Raw genomic sequence first — 19,024 nt, 5'->3', positions numbered from 1 at the left:
TATACAAAAGTACCCAAACGGCTGAGGTAGGCACATGTTTTAATGTAATCTGAATGGAGGCCATGGCCTAATTCTTTCTCTTTGATACATCGTCAGTTTCTATCACTCAGACCCGTTACTGTTTCCCTGCTAACGTCCACTCTTTAAATTCTACTGGGTTCTGTTGGTTTCTTCACTGGTTTGAGACAAGCGCCCCTATTGGAATCACCTCCGGATAGCCAGACTTCACCACAGTAGAGGCGAGTTTCTGTCTTTAGGTTTAAAGGTCCCATGTCATGCTTTTCCGGTTATTACTCATCCCCTTGTGTGTTATGAAGGTTTTTATGCATGTAAACGGTCTGCAGAGTCAAAAACCCTCAAAGTACACCCTGTAGCGAGTAAAACTCTAACACAGAAAATACCTCCCCAAAACGCCTCGTTGGAGATTTCTCATTTTCCAATGTTTTCTTCCTGGGTATCGCTACGTAGGGATACCCAGTAGCCACGCCCAGAGCTATGGCCGCACCCTCTGCCAGCCTTTCACGAAACAAAGCTTCCCAAACCTTTCAGCGATTCATGCCGGATATGTACAGCACTGAAGAACGATGCTGTTCCTACTTTGTTTGGACCAGCGGGAGATTCGGGTACACAACCTGTAAGTATTCATTGTTGTTTGTGTATTTATGATGTTTAAAACAAACAAGCTATCTACCACGACTGTTTAAATGGGTAAACGTTTATCGGGCTACTACGTTGGGATCGAAATGCTCTCCGCAGACTAGGGATGCTCCGATCGCCAATTTTGGGGCCGATCGCCGATCGCCGGAATCAGTATCGGCCGATACCGATCGCCGTTCCAATCGAGTGGGCGGGGCCTAAATGGAAGATTTAAACATCACTTTAAATCTTCCATTTAAAGTGATGTTTAAAACTCAGTTAATGGGGCTCATTCACTGGAGCTTCCACAAACAACAATCAACTTAATTATTACATTCAAATTATGTATATTATTCAAGTTTACATTCACTTTGGATAATACCACGGGAGAAATGAGCGGAAGCGCTCTCTTTTCCTCTCTCTCCCTCTCTCTCTCCCCCTCTCTCTCCCTCTCTCTCTCCCTCTCTCTCCCCCTCTCTCCCTCTCCTGACAGCCTGTCAGTATCGTCTCATGCAGCTCGCTGATCCAGTAATGTGTGAGGCCGACAGTGAAGAATAAACATATTTATAACTAGTTTAGCTTGTTCCAGAGGTAGATAAAATAGCTAAGTGTGTTAGGTCTAACTCTTGTGTGTTTCGCTCCGCTCACCGGTCCGTCACAGCGGGTGGAGCTGCAGGATTTCTGCTTCACACACACGTTGCGTACCGCTATTTTACTGTCTTTTTCGGACACCTTAAAATAATGCCAGACCGGTGAAGCCATTTTGGCGAGCTTGTTTTGCCGCGTACAGAGAAAAGTGTCATGTATTTTACGTCATGCGATCGGCCCTCGCGATCGGCATGTTTAGAGAGCACCGATCGATCGGTAGAGAGTGAGTATCGGCAGATCTCGATCGGTGACCGATCGATCGGAGCATCCCTACCGCAGACCCATGCTCACAGCGTTATAAACCTTTTTCTTACTCAATATCAAGCCACACTTATTGTTTTTACTCCGGCTGTGAGTGTTTGTGTGTGCTCAGGATGAGTTTCGCTTGCTATCCTGTATCGCCGACACGGAAGCCTGTCTGCCCCTTGCAGCAGCGAGCAGCAGCTGCGAGCAGCAACGAGCCTCTCAGCCTCGCGACCAATCAGAGCACACTGGGCTCACAGAGGGACGGGCAATTGATTGACAACATTTTTTTTTTTTTTACTGATTAGTCTAACGATAGAAACTCACTAATGCAGCAAGGCTTCCAGGAACTGCTAACCATTTCAAGACTCTACCCTCTGTGGTTAAATCAATTTGGATGTCATAAAATGAGCTGTTTGATTCTTGTTTCCGCTGTTGCGGTGTTTTTTTTCCAAAGTAAAGTAGTTCAATGTCAGAGCTGCTTTTGGATGCAAGAAACGGTGGGTTACGTATTGTAACCCTGGTTATATAAGCACAGGCGGAGCCAGGGGCGTCGCCTGGACCTGAAAACATTCGGGGCTTAGCCCACAGTGGCGGCGGCCGCGGCGCTACAGTGGAATTTTTTACTGCAACACTCCCCACACTCACACACAGTACACCCGCGACTGTTAGAATGAAGGCTCGATAATCATCTCACCGCATATAGGCAGGCGTAAAGTGCTATTTTTTGAGTGGGGGGTGGACCTAACCTTCTCTCGGGGGGTCCGGGGGGATGCTCCCCCGGGAAGATTTTTTTTTAAATATTGAAGTTAAAAGCATCAATCTGGTGCACTTTGAGAGCAAAATTAAGAGATCTATGGACACCTCTCTCAACACCCATATGAAACAGAACTGTAAACAGATTTACTTTTTCTTTATGGATATTTTACAAATCACTCCCCTTTTAAACTCTATTCTTGTTTTACTGCCATATAGTATTTCATAACTGTTTTTCCTTTATTCTCTTATTTTTTTTATAACTATAATGATCATATGAAGGTGTGCCGCGGAAATAATCTTTTGAATAATTTGTGACCAAACCGTTTGCGACCCACTGAGATAACTTAGACTAAAGTTAACTATCTAAACACTCAGAGAGTCCTTTAGCTCACCTGAGTCTCTCAGTCTGAGAGGAGAGGACTCTCCTCCAGCTTCTTGTGGAACAAACAGCTCCTTATGTCCGTTAGCGCAGCTAGCTAACCAGATGCTAACAACACGGTCCCTGCTGTTCTTATTATACATCCATGGCTGGCACCGGTCCCTCTCTCTCCCTCTCTCCCTCTCTCTCTCTCTATCACACTAAATGCGCTATTGCCACACAGAGCCGAGCTTGAATGACACAAGCACACGTTTATTTCCATGCAACTCTCTGATTGGTCTGGTGTCATGCCTCTGTTGCATTCACTGAACACGGGAAATTACAGTCCTGCCGTCCTCTCTTGTGTCATGATGAGGTTCACGTAAAGCACGGTTAATGTATTATATTATTGGAGGGAGAATTATCCGGGGCTACAGAAAAAACATTCGGGGCTAAAGCCCCGAATGCCCAGGCCAGGCGACGCCACTGGGCGGAGCCCTCTACTGGACTCTATGGGTACTACCCTTAACCTGTTTAGCCCTCAGCCTGTTTTTCAGGTCTCAGGCTCGAAAATGACATTCCCAGAACAAATGACCATATCTTCCCTTCTAAAAGGGTTAAATTAATAATCTTTTTTCTCAAAGTAATGATAAACCTGTGAGTTGGATGTAGAAAAGTCAGAACAAAATAGATGTTTTTTATTTTAAAGAAAATTCAGATTGAACATAGTAAAAAAACTGTAAATTATAGTGTCCGTCCAAAAATTATTTTTTACTTATAGTGAAAACTACCCTTGGATGATGGTAAGGTAGACTAAAAGCTTTAGGAATCCAAAGTACAACATATAATAAGTACCCTGTATCAAGATTGATGGAAAACAAGTGACATTTGACCTTTTTAGAGAGGTTTAGCAAAAACAACTCCATCTCTGAGGTGATTTGGATGGAAATGGGGGTTTTACCGTTTCTCTGGAACCCATTGGTCGATTTTGGTGATTGACATCTCTTTTTGACCGTTAGAGCCAATAGAATCGAAGGGGGGTTTTCACATAGACTCCAACGTTAACACAAAAAGGTGGGGGCTTTGCGCATGTAGTTTTGCATGAGAGTGAAGCTATCTCTCGCTCTGACATCTAGAAACGGAAAAGCAGTTTTATTGCTCATGGATTATCAGAAATCATTTCAAAGGGACACAGACACATTGGATTAACCTATGGATTAACTTCAGCAGCGTTTTTATCGTTTTAATGCCATTGAAGACCACTTTTGACCAGACTACGACACAAGGTAAACCATGTTAGCATTTTTAGCTACCTAGCGCCACATGTTTTGAGGTCTGTTTTTGTTTATAAAGTCGCGAGTTCATATAATTGAGTGATAATGAGGGTACCCTTCGATTCTGTGTCAATGAATATATTAAGTGCTTTGACGAAAAATCCATAAAAAAATGTCATCTGTGGAAGCCGTAGTACTGTAAAAAGCACGACCAATCATTTTAGCCGGCCCGGCTAAAATAACTGGATGGCCTACCTGCCTGTCAGCCTTCCATCTGTGCACAAACTTATCTCGTGCCCTCATTGGTCATGTGCGCGTTCGTGTGTGTTGGAGGAGGGGCTCTGTAAGGAAGTGGCAGATTTGTTCCGGCTGTGTATTTTCAAATTCTAGCGCACTCCAGCTGGTAGGGTAGGTAAGAATGGAGAAACCAGCTCGAGTGCGATAGAATTTGAAGGTACCCAGCCGACAAAAATCTGCCCCTTCCTTCAGACTTCCTTACAGAGCCCCTCCTCCAACACACACGAACGCGCACATGACCAATGAGTGCAAGTTTGTGCACGAGATGGAAGGCTGACAGGCAGCTAGGCCATCCAGTTATTTTAGCCGGGCCGGCTCAGATGATTGGTCGTGCTTTTTACAGTGCCACGGCTTCCACAGATGACATTTTTTTATGTATTTATTGTCAAAGCATTTAATATATTCATTGCTATCGGGATGTTAAGAGCATTCCATGGAATATAACAAAAAGTGTTTCTGAAGTGAATTACCTACCCCATACCTTTAAGCAAGATGTCGAAAGATGGTCTGATTTAAAGATTAATCTAGTAGGAAGAATTAACCTTTTTCAATCAATGGGTCAGCTGGTTGTTTTGGATCCAGTATTTTTCTTGCACCATTAAATATACTCACTGCTGTCATGGGCCCTTTCTCATGTCTTCAAATGTTCCTCCTCGACTCCCCTCCTCGACTCCTATCCTCGAGACTTAGTCCCGCCCACAGGAGATGCGAGCGGAGGAGCCGAGGAGGGGAACCGAGGAGAGAGGAGGGGAAGCAGCAGGCGGTTAGAGAAATGAGAACTCCTCTCCTCTGAGCGGTCATTTTAAAGAGACGTCCATTAATGATGACAGGAGGCACAGCAGCCCTCTGTCTGATGGACAGATGTGTTCATGACGACTTATATATTTACTTTTAATTCATTCACAGTGCGGTATAATGAGACAATAACAGGCTACAGATGCGGACATACACACAGACACACACACACACACACATATATGTATATATTTATATAAATATATACAATTTCAGAATCAAACAGAGCACTCTCATAATAACGTAACACTATCAGAGACTGGATATATCCCCCCCTCCCTCTCTGGTCGCTACAATGAGGGAAATAAATGACGGGCCAAAAGTTTTATTTACAAGTATTACAAGTAAGCAGAGGACACCAAACCAACTGAGACCTGTCTGTCCGCTGCATCTACGCACACACTGTACCACACACACCTACACCACACACACACACACACACACACACACACACACACACACACACACACACCTACACCACACACACACACACACACACACACACACCTACACCACACACACGCACCTACAGCTCCTAAAGCATATAATCAGGCTACAGCCGTTGTGTATTTTATTATGTGAAGCACTAAATGGTTTTAGAAAAATATCAACTTTGTTTGTAGATATCTACTAAACTAAAGCAAATAAAGAGAGTAGGCCTGTTATACTGAGTGATATGATATATATTATACACACTGCTCTGCTTTCTGCACGGACCTCACAGCTGTTCTCACTGTAAACATTGCGTCGCGATGAAAGCAGTTAATAAAATAATATCCAGGGGATGCATGCAGAGCTGTCATTGGCTGAGATAAGTCCGGCCGTGCGTCTCGACTCTTTGAAACATCACTGTTGCCGGAAATGCATCCACGAAGGAGCCGTGGAGGACTGTGGAGGACCCATCAGTGTATCCTCGGTTATAGCTCCTCCAGAGAGCCTCCTCGACGCTCGATGCTCGGTCCTCGATGTGCATTTCGAGAAATGAGATGTCCTTCAACATGGCGCGCTAAAATTCATTTCCGGGTCACTACCGGAGGACCGAGGAGTCGAGGAGTCGAGGATGGGACATTTGATGACATGAGAAAGGGCCATGGTCTTGGATTCATGTTGTTTTCATTTTCCACCTTTTATTTTGAAATGTTTTCCTCTTTGTGTCTTGTCTGGTCCTACTTCCTGTGTTTGCCTTTCTGTCTTAAGTTTCCCTCCTGTGTCTGATTGTCTCATTGTGTTCACCTGTTGCCCTTGTGTTTCTGCCTCCCCTGCCCAGCTGTGTCTTGTCCTTTGATTACCCTTCTGTGTATTTAGTCTTGTCTTCCCCTGTGCTCCTTGTCTGATCGTCGTCTCTTTTCTCCTAGTCCACGTTACCGGTTCGTCTCTTCATGTCCATGTTCCATGCTCGTCTATGCTTGTCCATGTCACCTGCCTGTTCCCGTCTGTAACTTTGTTCCTGTCTGTCGTGCTCCCCGGTTTTTGTTTATGTTAATTAGTGTCTTGTTTTTCCTGTCTTCAGCTTTGGGAAATAAATCTCACTTTTTGTTCCTTCTTGTTTTGTCTTATTTAACTGCACTTGGGTCCTATTTTTCCCAGACCCTGACAACTGCAGGACACACACAACCAAACACACTAACAAACAAAGAATAAACACATACACAAATAGATAAAAAACATTTTGTTTGTATTTTTTATTTGATTAGTATGAAGTCTAACATGCTTTAGAACAAGATGGCAGGATTAATATTTCATGTAAATACATTATGTACTGAAATCCACATGCAGATATAATTTGTTTTTAAACCACAACAAGCTCAAATGACTTGAACTATAGAAGAAAATACTAATGTAAAGCCTTAATAAAAGTATACTTGTTTAGTATGGTGGATAAATCAATAATAGTGTTTCCATAGCATTTCCACAAAGAAGCAACACTCACAGTTTTCAATATATAATATAAAGTCATATAATACTATAACTTTACTGTAGGAGATATTTATGTTAATTGTTGCCATGTCATATTATTATGATAGATATATCATGCAGTATTATTCTAGACACTTAGGGCTGGTGATTAGATGCAGAAGGTTGTATATAAGGGCACATAGTTGACAGGATAGGGACAGCACAGGTAGAGGGAGTGCACGCAGTTCTCACAAGATCTACAGACAAGAAACACTCACTTGCAGAATTGGAAAGCCTCTTAATGTTCAACAATTAAGAGAACATGCCATTACATTTACAATACTTCTTTGTACGGTTACACCATGGCTGTTCAAGTGATCCATGCAGTGTTATGAGTGAACATCAACATTAAAAGGCTTGTGCATACTAGTGTCTGCCCATTTTAAGTTAACATTTATAATAGTAATATATGGTTGCATACTCTTTATTGAGCATAGCATAACTTGCTGTTATTAATCAGAAATAACTTTTGATTAATGATTTCCCCCTGTGGGTTCATGTATTGATTCCTAACAAGTCAGTTGAACCCTCGACCCCCTCTTAAAAATAACAATGAGTTTTGGTTAAAACGTTGGTTCTGACCAACCAACCTAAACTACAGATTTGAAACTGACTACAGATGCGTTAAAGAACATGTTAATTGAAGGAATGTTCTAATCAAGTCAGCCTTGAGACAGGTTTTAAAGTTTGTCAAAATGTGTTGCTATGATCAATATAAAGTTTAGATGATCGAAAGGGTTTGGGTAAGCGATTGAGAAATTCTGGATCTGGCCCTGACCTGTGCATCACTGCTTGCACTTGGTGGAGTCGCAGTTTGAAGCAATAGTTAATGTAGTAGACTGTTTCCCTGTGGATATGTTTGGCTTTTGAATTTGTGACAGACTTAATCTAGCTGGCCCGAAATACATTTAATCTTAGTTTTGCAAGTTTATTCCACAGACATTTGCCGCCTTCAGTAGAAGAATGTATAATAAATTCTCTCTGGTGACAAACTTGCAAAGATACAAGTCGGTTTAGTAAAACAAACATGTTTCTGAATAGACCCCAATTGTTTACCACTACTCGTCGTTTGCATGGATCCATAATGAAAAGATGACACCCAAAAACAGAGCGGACACTGTGACATAGACAAAAAAGAAAATTATGTTCAATTTTTTAGCCACCCTGGTCCAGTAGTCAGGCTTCCTTTCTTCCTTCCTGCTGAGGAGCAGAGAGAGTGCTTTCACCGCCTCACTCAGCTCATCTGGGAGCTTCTCCAAGGAATTGGACTCCTCCATCAGTTGGCTTCTTTTGTCCTGCAGACGTATTTTATTGGAGTGATCATGGACCATAACAACCATAACAAATTGCCAGCTGTTCAATTTGATATACCAATGTTTGTCAATTGTGGTGAGAATAAAGAATTTGTACTGTAAACTATTTTTATACCAAACAATTTGTTTTAAGAGTAACCCAATTCTCACCTCTTTGGTCACAGACAGCAGTTCAGATGGCGGTTCATCAGACACATTACACACACAAGCACAGTGAGTCCATTTCTTCACATCTGAAAGGAAATTGTTGACACATGACAACAGCATGTTCAGAAGTATTATTAATTGTAGATGTTTCTTTGTGTATTCCAAACATATGAGTAAATACAATATAATAATAGTTAAAATCCACAGGTTTAAAGAATGTGTTTCCACAGTCCTCACTCAGGCTGCGGTTTTTATCTGCCTTTTTTTCTTTAGATGCAGAGTCTTTCTCAATCAGATACATCACCAACATCGTCTCCAGAAGGCTGACCATCATCAAACCAAACATCCCAATCCAGTACACCGCTGAAGAGAAAAGGCATCATCATTAAAGTGGATGAAAGATAAGCCATTGTTGTTCCTGCTTGAATTAAATGGAAGTCCAATAAAATAATGACTCTGAGTTGCTTTACCTATAAGCGGTATCCTGTTTGAAGAGGAAGGCAGAATGTCGTTGAGAATAAGCTGCATCACAGTGACAGCGAGCAGAACAGTGACCTTGAAGCTGACCTTCTCCCTCTCACTGTCCGACATCAGGAAGGAGGCCAAGTCCAGACAGAAGAAGAACAGGATGGGCACTAAGAAGTTGGCGATGTAGATGGCAGAATGCCTCTTCATCCTGATCTGTGATCCAAGATGGAAAAACAGTGAATCTGTTCACTAATGCTGCAATGATCAAAAACATTATTGATTATGGGTTTAAGTTCATGCAATATGAAAGATATTGCTCCACTGAAATATGAAGTTTCCTGTTTATATAATTGAATTATATTTTATATTTTGTCACAATGGTTAAGGATAATTAAGTGGCCACCATCAACAATGTGCGATTACAATGTATCCAATCAACAACAATATCAATGGGTTTGCTCTTTTTTATTCTGCTGTTTAGAATGCAAGCTAAATAAAACCAGCAAGTGGAGCTGCAGACATTTTCATGCACATTTTTGCAGAAATAAATAAAAGTAAAATGTACAACACACTTACAGTATAAATTAGAACGCTTTGCTTTTCAAAACAACGTGAGACAGATTTGTCCTTGACTGTAATGTCGATGAGAAACCACTCAGACTCGTTCCTCATCATTTGGCGAGTCCATTCCGTTATCAGTGTACTGTCGTCTATGACTTCAAACCTCAACTCCTCCTCTAAGGTGAAAGTGAAGATACAAGTTTGAGATGTCTTATCATGATTTACAGGATAAATGCATGTGCTGGTGTGTGCTCATGTGACAATTAACCTTTAAATAGATAATTACCACAAACGTGCAATCAAACACACAACATACATATTTTAGATAAATGTCTATGAACTTCTGAAAGCTCACCTGGGTAAACGATAGACTTGAGAGACAATGTGCAGCTCTGAATATCAAAAGGAAATTTGTAAATTTGCATCTTGCACGTGCTGACCACCATAAGGTCCCTCACATGTTCAACGAAGCCGTTTGAGTGAATGGTGATGAAGGGATTTGGAACAGCCTTGTCCTTCTCTATCCTGTATGACAACAAACATACATGTGTACAAATTATAGCAAACACTTTATATGCTTCAAACTGATTTTCACATTGTGTAATACTTTAATAGAATGAAACATTTATCTAAATTATGATACTATTGTTGAAGTCTGTATTTTCCTAAAATGTATCCTCATTACTTTAAATATATATAATTGTAAAAAACAATATGTTTAAACCTTGTTGCATCATCTTTTTACATCCATATGATTTATTGTGCATGTCCTTCTTAATAATAACAGGCTCCATCACCATTTACTGTTGTGAGTTTGTGGATTTGTGAGTATGCACAAAAACTCCAACTTACATCTCTTCAATCATGAGATCTGGCTTCCACAACAAATCAGCAGGCACTCTCATCTTATCAAGGCCACCAAAGTTTTGTGGTTTCCAATAAATATGTGGATCTTCCCATTTCTACATAGGAAAACAAGGAAGAAGGGAAGATAAAAGACCTTTAAGATGCAATCTACAGCAACTCATTTCAACCTACAGTATAATAAACAGTATAGGAAAATCACAAATTGGTTCTCAAAACAAACTCACCATATAAATCACAGCGAAAGAAATGAAAGTCTGGTCAACCTCTTTCTGTAACCGAAGACATGGTGTGAAAATCTTTACCACATTAAGGTAGCTGACCTTACATAGGCGAAACTGTCATAAAACATTGCACTTTGAAGATAACATGCTGACTACCTTCAGCAAGTTGAAAATAAGTAAAAGCTCCTTTGTAAACCCACTTTGTGATTTCGCTGCATTAGCGGGGTCACACTAAGCAAAGCCCCAACGATGTTTCTTCAAAAATTCAAGGCAGCATTGGGGGAGAAATTGATTAAAGGTATTATTTTTGGGGTGACATAATGTTTGTGGACACTTTGTCGCACTATTCTGACTTGTATATGCTTCCTTCAATAGTGCTAGTATTACGCTATTTCCTAGAGGCACTATGTACAAGTACTGATCTGGTACAAATCGTACTATGACGCTCTCCCTGCGGTGATCCGCAACATCCCGTCTCTTGACACCTTTAAAAGGGCCCTCAAGTCCCACCTGTTTGACAAGGCCCCTCATTTATTTGTTGTTTTGTCTGACTGTTTGTCTGACTGTTTGTCTGACTGTCCGACCTTTGGTCCCGTGAAAGGCGCTATATAAATGTAAGTTATTGTTATTATTATTATTATTATTATTATTATTATTATTATTATTATCAGTTAGGAAGAATTGCATGCTATATTGAAATGTATGCTGAACTTTTTGTTAAGAGAGTCTTTTGTTCTTATTAAACTAACTTATCCTATATTTAGATTTTACTTTACTGATACCTATTGCTTTTTTGGCTTTCATGTGTATTACCGTGTGTTTGTACGTTCAACTGTTTTATCTTTGTTTTTGTTGTTTTTGGCTGCTTTCCAAAGCAACAAATAATGATTATCCAAAAAAATGTATAAAAGTTGCACTTACCACATCTAGAATTGCCATAATTGCCATTTGGAGATAGACCCATGTTGGTTTTTTGAAGTGTTTGGCAGGTCGGACCAACTTGTCCTTGTTTTCGGTTAGGTTCAGGCAGTTTAAAACATCTTCATAGGGGAATGCACTTTCTATTGGGAGGACATCAAAACAATATCTCTATCAGAGAGTTACTTCTTTATAGGAAAAACTACAAGGAAATGCAGACCTCAGTTTTTCATTCATAGCTCTCTCTCTCTCTCTCTCTCTCTCTCTCTCTCTCTCTCTCTCTCTCTCTCTCTCTCTCTCTCTCTCTCTCTCCTCCCATGTCCTTAACCAACTGATTATGGGCGTTCACTCATTCAGTTAAACCAACATGATGTTGTCATGATCTCCATCAGCCAGTCAGTAGTTGCTGTCCGTCAATTTAGCCTATTTAAAACACCCTATTTATGTTTAGTCAACATACCTGATGCCCACATTGAGCTCATCAGAAGACCACTCCTCATCACACACAGAGCTTCACCATCTTCCTCATCTCATCATCACCAGGGTTTAGACTCCAGGGTAAGTACTCTACTTACGGCTTCACCACCCCCTTAAAATATCTGGGATCACGATGTTGTCTTATCCACATTAACTCATTCTTCTTGTTGGCTAACTTGCCACTTAGACATAAGTCTTGTCTTATCTGTTGTAATATCCAGTGGTTGTGGTCACTGAAAGGTCATCATTAGATGGGTGTCGGCAGGACAGCAGGGATTTGTGTCATCTGTCCACTAATAACTTTCAAATGTGAGCATTTTACATTTAAATTGGGCTCTCCATTTGAGGTCCATCTGCTCCACATTGTCAAAATGCTTCAACGTCAGACCTCATGCAATCAAAAAACCAACTCTAGTTTCTTTATATAATTGTTCTGTTTGCTGTTCACACTAGTAACTTATCTATCAGTTGTATTACCTTGTGACAAAAACTGCGTTAAACTTATCCAGTGCTGACAACAGACAAGTGTATTCATTTTTAAAGAGTTCTATTAATAAAGTAGAAATAGAATAACACATAATTACTGTGTACTTACTCTTACTGTGATCATTGTCCTTATCCTTATGGGAGCGTTGGCCAATAAGCTCTTGTTGTTCCGAGTTATTGAATGTTTCTCCACCTCAAAGAAAAAAGTATACAGCTCTTAAAGTGATTCAACTGAAGCAGGTTCATGTGTGCATCTGTTAGCAAAAGCTAAGAACACAATTATAAAATATTTTCATGCTCATCGTTTAATAACCGAAAATGTGAGATTTCAAACATATAAATAAATCAAATTCACTCACACATTTTCTCACGGATATATAAAATCTATAAATAAGATAAATTCTCTATACATTTAATTATTTGACACATTTTGAGTGTTTGCATACTTGCTTCAAAGCTGTGATTTGATTTAAGATCATCCTGAAGCTCTGTGGTATTCCAGGAACTTCCACCTGACAGAAAAGAGTATACAGCTCTACATTCAATATTATGTCCATGCACACACACAAACTGCTTTCCCACAAAACATTTGTAATTGCATCTGCAGATATTGTTTGGTTTAAATGATGCTGAGATAAGCAACTCCTATATGTTTTACCCATCAAAGAAGGTAAATGGGATTTTTGGAGCTCACTTCACTGTAAAATAATGGTTACGTCAGACATCATGCATTCTCAACACACCAAGTTTAGTTCTATCTCACACAGGCTCCGCCCTCTACTGGACTCTAGCAACAAGTCCTCCAACTATTACGACCAAATAGATCGATTGTTCAAGCGCTTATTACGACCTATAATCACGTTTTAAAGTTTTCAACCTCTAGTGCTCCCGTTGACTGCAAACGCTCCGGTGGGTCGTATATTCACAAATAACACTCTCTGGAAAATCCTAAATTGTAGGATAGTTTGGTCATTAAAATGATTTTTGATTCGATTTCTATCGAGAAGTGTCTATTGTACTTTTAGATTCCACGTCCAGTGGATGTGTAGGATCTATAGTTTGATAGATATTACGAAGATGATTTGAGGTCTTGCCAGGAGAACGTGTAACGGCAGCGTCCATGTAAAGTTAGCGTCACCCTCACGGGGTGAAAACAGTATTTCCGGTCTCGAAGTTTTCATAATAAAACCGTATTCCCATCACTGTCAAATTATTTTAAAGCTATATCTGCAATACTCATCCACTAAAAAACATCAGTTTATCCTTTAATTGTGTTCACTGCTTTTGTGTTTTTCCCATAGGTTTTTCTCTTTCGATTCTGAGGGACACATTTATTTTTTTAGAGGTTTTGATAGGCTAGAACATTGAACTACCCATAATCCTCAGCTATCGTTGAAGCTCGGTGATTGGATGTTTTAGCCGCAATGCACGTTGGGATATGGTGTTTATGCGATGTGAAATCCAAAAACATAAAAAATAATAATACTTTTTTCCGAGTGTGCTTGCTTTTTTCTTTGAAAGTCATCACATAACGGCATTGCCGTTCGGTTGCATTAAATATTACACATCTGCCGTAGTTTGATGAAAACATTTAAATATTAAGAGTAGCCTACATACAAAATAGGGGGAAAGAAGAAGGTCAATGATAGAAATATAGAACAGAAAATATCAAGAAGATACTGTAGTGATCTCTACAATAAACAGCTAGTGGAGGACGTCCAAAGATATTAACAGGAGGATGTGCAAAACAGACCAACTAATGAGGCTTTATTTAAACATTAAAGAATGCTTTAAGTTAAGGTCTTCTTTTGAATAAGAAAAAACTTTGGGGGGTATCTACAGATAAATATTAAGTCTGACAAAGTACTTAACGTCTAATATATTGCATAGTTTATTTTGGCACTTGACAATTACCTTCACTGAATTTTACTCAGGTGTAACTAAAGTCTGCTTTAAGGGTTGTTTATATTTCACATCATTAATCAGAATCTGCAAAGTAACTAAAATAAATGTAGTGGAGTAGAAATACCAGGTTAACCTCTGAATTGTAGTGGAGTAGAATTACAAAGTAACAATAGTGGCATTTTGTACATGCTGCTGTAACAAAAACATTTCCCAACTTAGGATCAATAAAGTATATCTTATCTTATCTTATCTTAAGATGATCGATGGCTATTGCCATATTTGCAAAAATACACATATGAAACCAATCAATGTTGTGTAATTAACAAGGATAAACTGATGTTTTTTAGTGGGTGAGTAATGCAGATATCACTGTGTAATCATTTGACAGTGAGGGGAATACTTCCGGTTAAATTATGAAAACTTTGAGACCGGAAATACTGTTTTCACCCCGTGAGGGTTGACGCCAACTTTACATGGAAGCTGCCGCATATACACGTTCTCCTGGCGAGACCTCAAATCATCTTCGTAATATCTATCAAACTATAGATCCTACACATCCACTGGACGTGGAATCTAAAAGTACAATATACACTTCTCGGTAGAAATGTCATCAAAAAGCATTTTAATGGCCAAACTATTCTACAATTTAGGATTTTCCAGAGGGTTATTTGTGAATATACGACCCTCCAGAGCGTTTGCAATCAACGAGAGCATATGCCGCAAATTGTTTTTTCTTATACGCAGTGGCGTTTTTATATGTACAAAAGTGGTGGGGCACAAAAAACTTAGATGTCTATATATAAGCTTCTGCAGTGACGTGCAGTGACGTGCAGTGACGTGCAGTGAGGTTCATGGCTGGTGAGGCACTGGCACTGACTCTTCAGGTTTACAAATATTATATTTTGACCTAAACCAAAATATAATATTATTTTCAAAAGCTTTTTTTGTCTGATGCTTCGATTAATTTTAAACAGACAGTTCAACAAAAGGATACCCAAAAAATGTAATTTTATCATTTAAATATTGAATTGTTCTCTCTTAGTAAGATCCCATTTTCAATAAAATGGCGGTCTTACCTTGCCTTGAAGATGAAGTCCATTTGCCTATCCTTCTGGACAAACATTTCTATTACTTTTTTGTAAAAGTCCTCCTTATTTTCTTGTAGTTTCAAAAGTCTATCATAAATCTAATCCATAGATTTATGATAAAAAAATTATAAAAGTAGGGTAGACATGTGGATGTTATCCGGCTAATCAAAACGTGCATTTATCTAACAGGTACGTTTCCCACAGATCTTATTTCGAGCTATTTTCTAAAATCCTCTGGAGAAATCTCATTGCTTTTTTGTGCTTACTTCCTGGTTTTAGGACGCGCCACTGCAGCTCTCTCGTCTCCTCTTCACACACCACACTTTTCGCGGCACACGTACTTACAGCCAATCAGCTCTGAATGATTTGAGATGACGTATGGTGGGGATGGTAGCTCCGTGCCCCTCTGGTCATTATTTTTTTGCCACACACATTACATTACAAAATACTCTGAGCATGCGCAGTGTAGTTTTTACAGTCAACTTTCACTTCACAGCGAGAGGAAGGGGCATAATCAGGTTTTGTCCCACATGGCTCTAAACAGCTCAATAGGCACACACTGTGACTGTAGACACACTAATTAGAAGAACACAGACTAAAACAGCAATGTACAGACGAATCAGATGATTAAACAGGATCTTAAAATATATTTTATATATTTTTTTATTTATTTTTTTGCATTTTTGTAATCATTATTTGTAATACTTTCTGCTGACACTAGGTGGGGCTGTGCCCCACCTGCCCCTAATGACCAGTCGCCACTGCTTATACGACCACTAGAGGTGCTAAACTTTAAAACGTGACTATAGGTCGTAATAAGCTGCTGAACAATCGACCTATTTGGTCGTTTTTGGCGGAGGACAGGCTGGACTCTATGGGTACTACTCTCATCAACGATACGTGAGTGTTCACACACTGAAGTTGTATAAATGTAGCCGGCCAATCAGGGCGAGCCTACCTGAATGTGCGCGCAGGCTCACAGTATATAAGGCAGCTACACCTCCTGACTGTCATCCTTTTCTCTTCAGCGAGCGGGGTGTGAGTGTGGAAGACATAGTACACTTACGTTTTCCCATGCTCCTTAGGGACCTGGGAAACGTGGTGTGCAGTGTGTAGTCACTTGCGCTGGCACCTGAAGGGTGGAGCTATGGGCTTATTCAGACCAATTAGGCTCTACCCAGCCAAGTAAGCTGCGGCCCCGACTTCTCCACGGTCACAACCGGGTGATAGGAAGTTGGGGTGCGATGGCTGTTAACCAAAGGCCGGTTAGGGGCAGTGTGGTGGGTCGATGTGTGGGGCGACAGGGCGTTTATTCATCGTATTGTAACCCTAGTTCTATAAACACAGGCGGAGCCCTCTAACTAGGGGCCCTGTCTTCCCTATGCCGCTCGCTGAAGAGGGTGTAGGATGACAGTCAGGAGGTGTAGCTGCCTTATATACTGTGAGCCTGCGCTCGCATTCAGGTAGGCTCGCCCTGATTGGCCGGCTACGTTTATACAACTTCAGTGTGTGAACGCTCGCGTATCATTGATGAGAGTAGTACCCATAGAGTCCAGTAGAGGGCTCCGCCTTTGCTTACAGTAGAACTATAACCCCCCGTTTCTTTATATCATTTGTTAGTATGCTGTTCACACCAGTAACATATCTATCAGTTTAATTAAACAAAAAACTACTTTGAATTATACAATGCAGTAAACAGACAAGTGTATTACTTTTCAAGACATCTATACGTATAATAAAAATAGAACAACACATAATTACTGTAATTTGTTGTGTTTTTCCTTTACACACCGTTGTTATTGTCGTCCTTTGAGTTATTGTTGGTACTTCCACCTGACAGAAAAAAGTATACAGCTTACAAAGAGGGATTCAAATGAAGCCGGTTAAATTGTTGTGTAACTGTTAGGAAAAAGAGAATAGAGCTCTACATTTAATATTATGTTCATGCACACAAATGGTAGTTTTTTAACTAAAGCAACTTCTCTTGCAGGGACATACCTGCTACTCTGAATAATCCACATACTACGCCGGAAAATTATGAAAGAGTTGGAAAATAGTTATTTTTTGTTAATAGATGTTGCTTGTAGTTTCTTTTTTTATGCTGTATCACAAAACAAACCTTCATTCCCCTCAATGATATTGGAGTGGCAACAGAAACGTCCCACCTGCATGCAACATATAGAATTGTTCCAGCTTACCTGTGAGGAGGAGCAGAAAGAGGAAACCGGTAAACATCCTGACTGGGAGAGGTCAGCAAAGTAAATGAGTATCCTTTTCCTCTCTGTGTTTTCTGGAAAAGTTTTTGTAGTCGTAGAGACGTCTGTCCGTCCTGGGAGAGGGATCCCTCCTCTGTTGCTCTCCCTGAGGTCTCTCCCATTTTCCCCTTTAAACTGTGGGGTTTTTCCTTTTTTGGAAGTTTTTCCTTGTACGATGTGAGGGTCTAAGGACAGAGGGTGTCGTATTGTCATACTGATATTCTGTACAAACTGTGAAGTCCACTGAGACAAATGTAACATTTGTGATATTGGGCTATATAAATAAACATTGATTGATTGATTGATTAATATCTCTACTGAAAGAGGGACGGGCAATTGATTGACCAAATTGTCTTTTTTTTTTTACTGATTAGTCTAATGATAGAAACTCACTAATGCAGCAAGGCTTCCAGGAACTGCCAACCATTTCAACACTCAGCCCTCTGTGGTTGAATCAATTTGGATTTCATAAAATGAGCTGTTTAATTCTTGCTTCCGCTGTTGCGGCTGTTTGTTTTCCAAAGTAAAGTAGTTCATTGTCAGAGCTGCTTTTGGATGCAAGAAACTACAATTTACATTTCAAATAAACAACACATAATCTCCGATGTGACTGATTACTGTGTCAAGCTTTTCCATCACTTCCAGGCAAAGTTATGTCTTTATTCTTTGTAGACTTTACAGTCAATGCTTTTGATTCAGTTGCGAGTTGGACCTGAATAGTTTGACAATACTATTTGTTTATTATGGCCATCAGAATATATCTGAATTTATATATTTATTAAATGATGGATGATCCAATCCTATTGATACAAAGTGAATACATCCTTTCATATCATTTAAATAGGTGTAATGTTTAATACCAAACCACATGATCCAAAGACAAAGGGAGCGGCATTACATATCACCAACTGGTTCCATATTTAAACTTTATTATAAAAAACGGCTGAAATCTGTCAAAAAGACATTGCAATACATTTCCAAGTGGAGCCATCCCCTTTACATTAGAAATATTTATGTTTGTCCCACTAACCATGTGCTTTATGGTTTGTTTTCCTATTGATTGTTTGTTTATTGGACCATAGCAAAGTGGCAGAACCGAGAAAAACGCATTTAACAGATCCCAGGAATTAAGTTGGCAGATGTAGCATATATGATTCTGCAAAAAAACAAAGCTAACTGCTAACGGAGGTTTTGCCTGTCCCCTGTAGCTGCCGGGCTCTGTACTTCTGTTGACATCTCCTGGTGGTGTAGTAGATTAGGCAATTGTGAACGTTTTCTTCTGACTATGCCACTTCAGATTTGATGCTATAGGCCAGGGAATGGGAATAGTGTTGCATTCTGGGGCATGGCTA

At 40.0% G+C, this 19,024-nt stretch overlaps 1 protein-coding gene and 1 pseudogene across 2 annotated transcripts; both read right to left on the bottom strand.

The window, feature by feature from the left end:
* LOC117473393 overlaps positions 1 to 6,397 on the bottom strand; it is a 58,000-nt pseudogene extending 51,603 nt beyond the window's left edge.
* A 269-nt stretch (positions 6,398 to 6,666) lies between these two features.
* On the bottom strand, positions 6,667 to 17,766 carry LOC117473791 (5-hydroxytryptamine receptor 3A-like). 2 transcript variants are annotated; one of them, XM_034119667.1, is made up of 13 exons: positions 17,616 to 17,766; positions 17,209 to 17,271; positions 12,871 to 12,936; positions 12,534 to 12,617; positions 11,465 to 11,604; positions 10,547 to 10,591; positions 10,308 to 10,417; positions 9,811 to 9,980; positions 9,471 to 9,631; positions 8,897 to 9,107; positions 8,664 to 8,789; positions 8,430 to 8,512; positions 6,667 to 8,261 (listed from the first exon to the last, which is right to left on the bottom strand). In XM_034119667.1, exons 1-13 carry the CDS (start codon positions 17,650 to 17,652, stop codon positions 8,025 to 8,027), a joined length of 1,533 nt encoding a protein of 510 aa, XP_033975558.1. In that variant the 5' UTR covers positions 17,653 to 17,766; the 3' UTR covers positions 6,667 to 8,024. The 2 variants fall into 2 exon arrangements, with proteins under 2 accessions (XP_033975558.1, XP_033975559.1); XM_034119668.1 differs by having other exon boundaries at positions 17,209 to 17,250.
* Positions 17,767 to 19,024: the final 1,258 nt, after the last annotated feature.

Source organism: Trematomus bernacchii, unplaced genomic scaffold (assembly GCF_902827165.1).
Source record: "Trematomus bernacchii unplaced genomic scaffold, fTreBer1.1, whole genome shotgun sequence".
NCBI classification, from domain to species: domain Eukaryota; kingdom Metazoa; phylum Chordata; class Actinopteri; order Perciformes; family Nototheniidae; genus Trematomus; species Trematomus bernacchii.
The sequence above is the reverse complement of the archived record's forward strand: the minus strand, read 5'-3'. Positions and strand labels throughout refer to the sequence as shown.

Bases quoted from the DNA above. Each gene is read 5' to 3' on its own strand.
- LOC117473791 (XM_034119667.1), bottom strand. From the start codon at position 17,652: ATGTTTACCGGTTTCCTCTTTCTGCTCCTCCTCACAG. The intron at 10,418-10,546 runs GTGAGTTTGTTT...TTTCCTATGTAG, and splicing joins CTTTCGCTGTGATTTATATG to AAATGGGAAGATCCACATAT. The intron at 8,262-8,429 runs GTGAGAATTGGG...ATACGTCTGCAG, and splicing joins TGCTGTCTGTGACCAAAGAG to GACAAAAGAAGCCAACTGAT.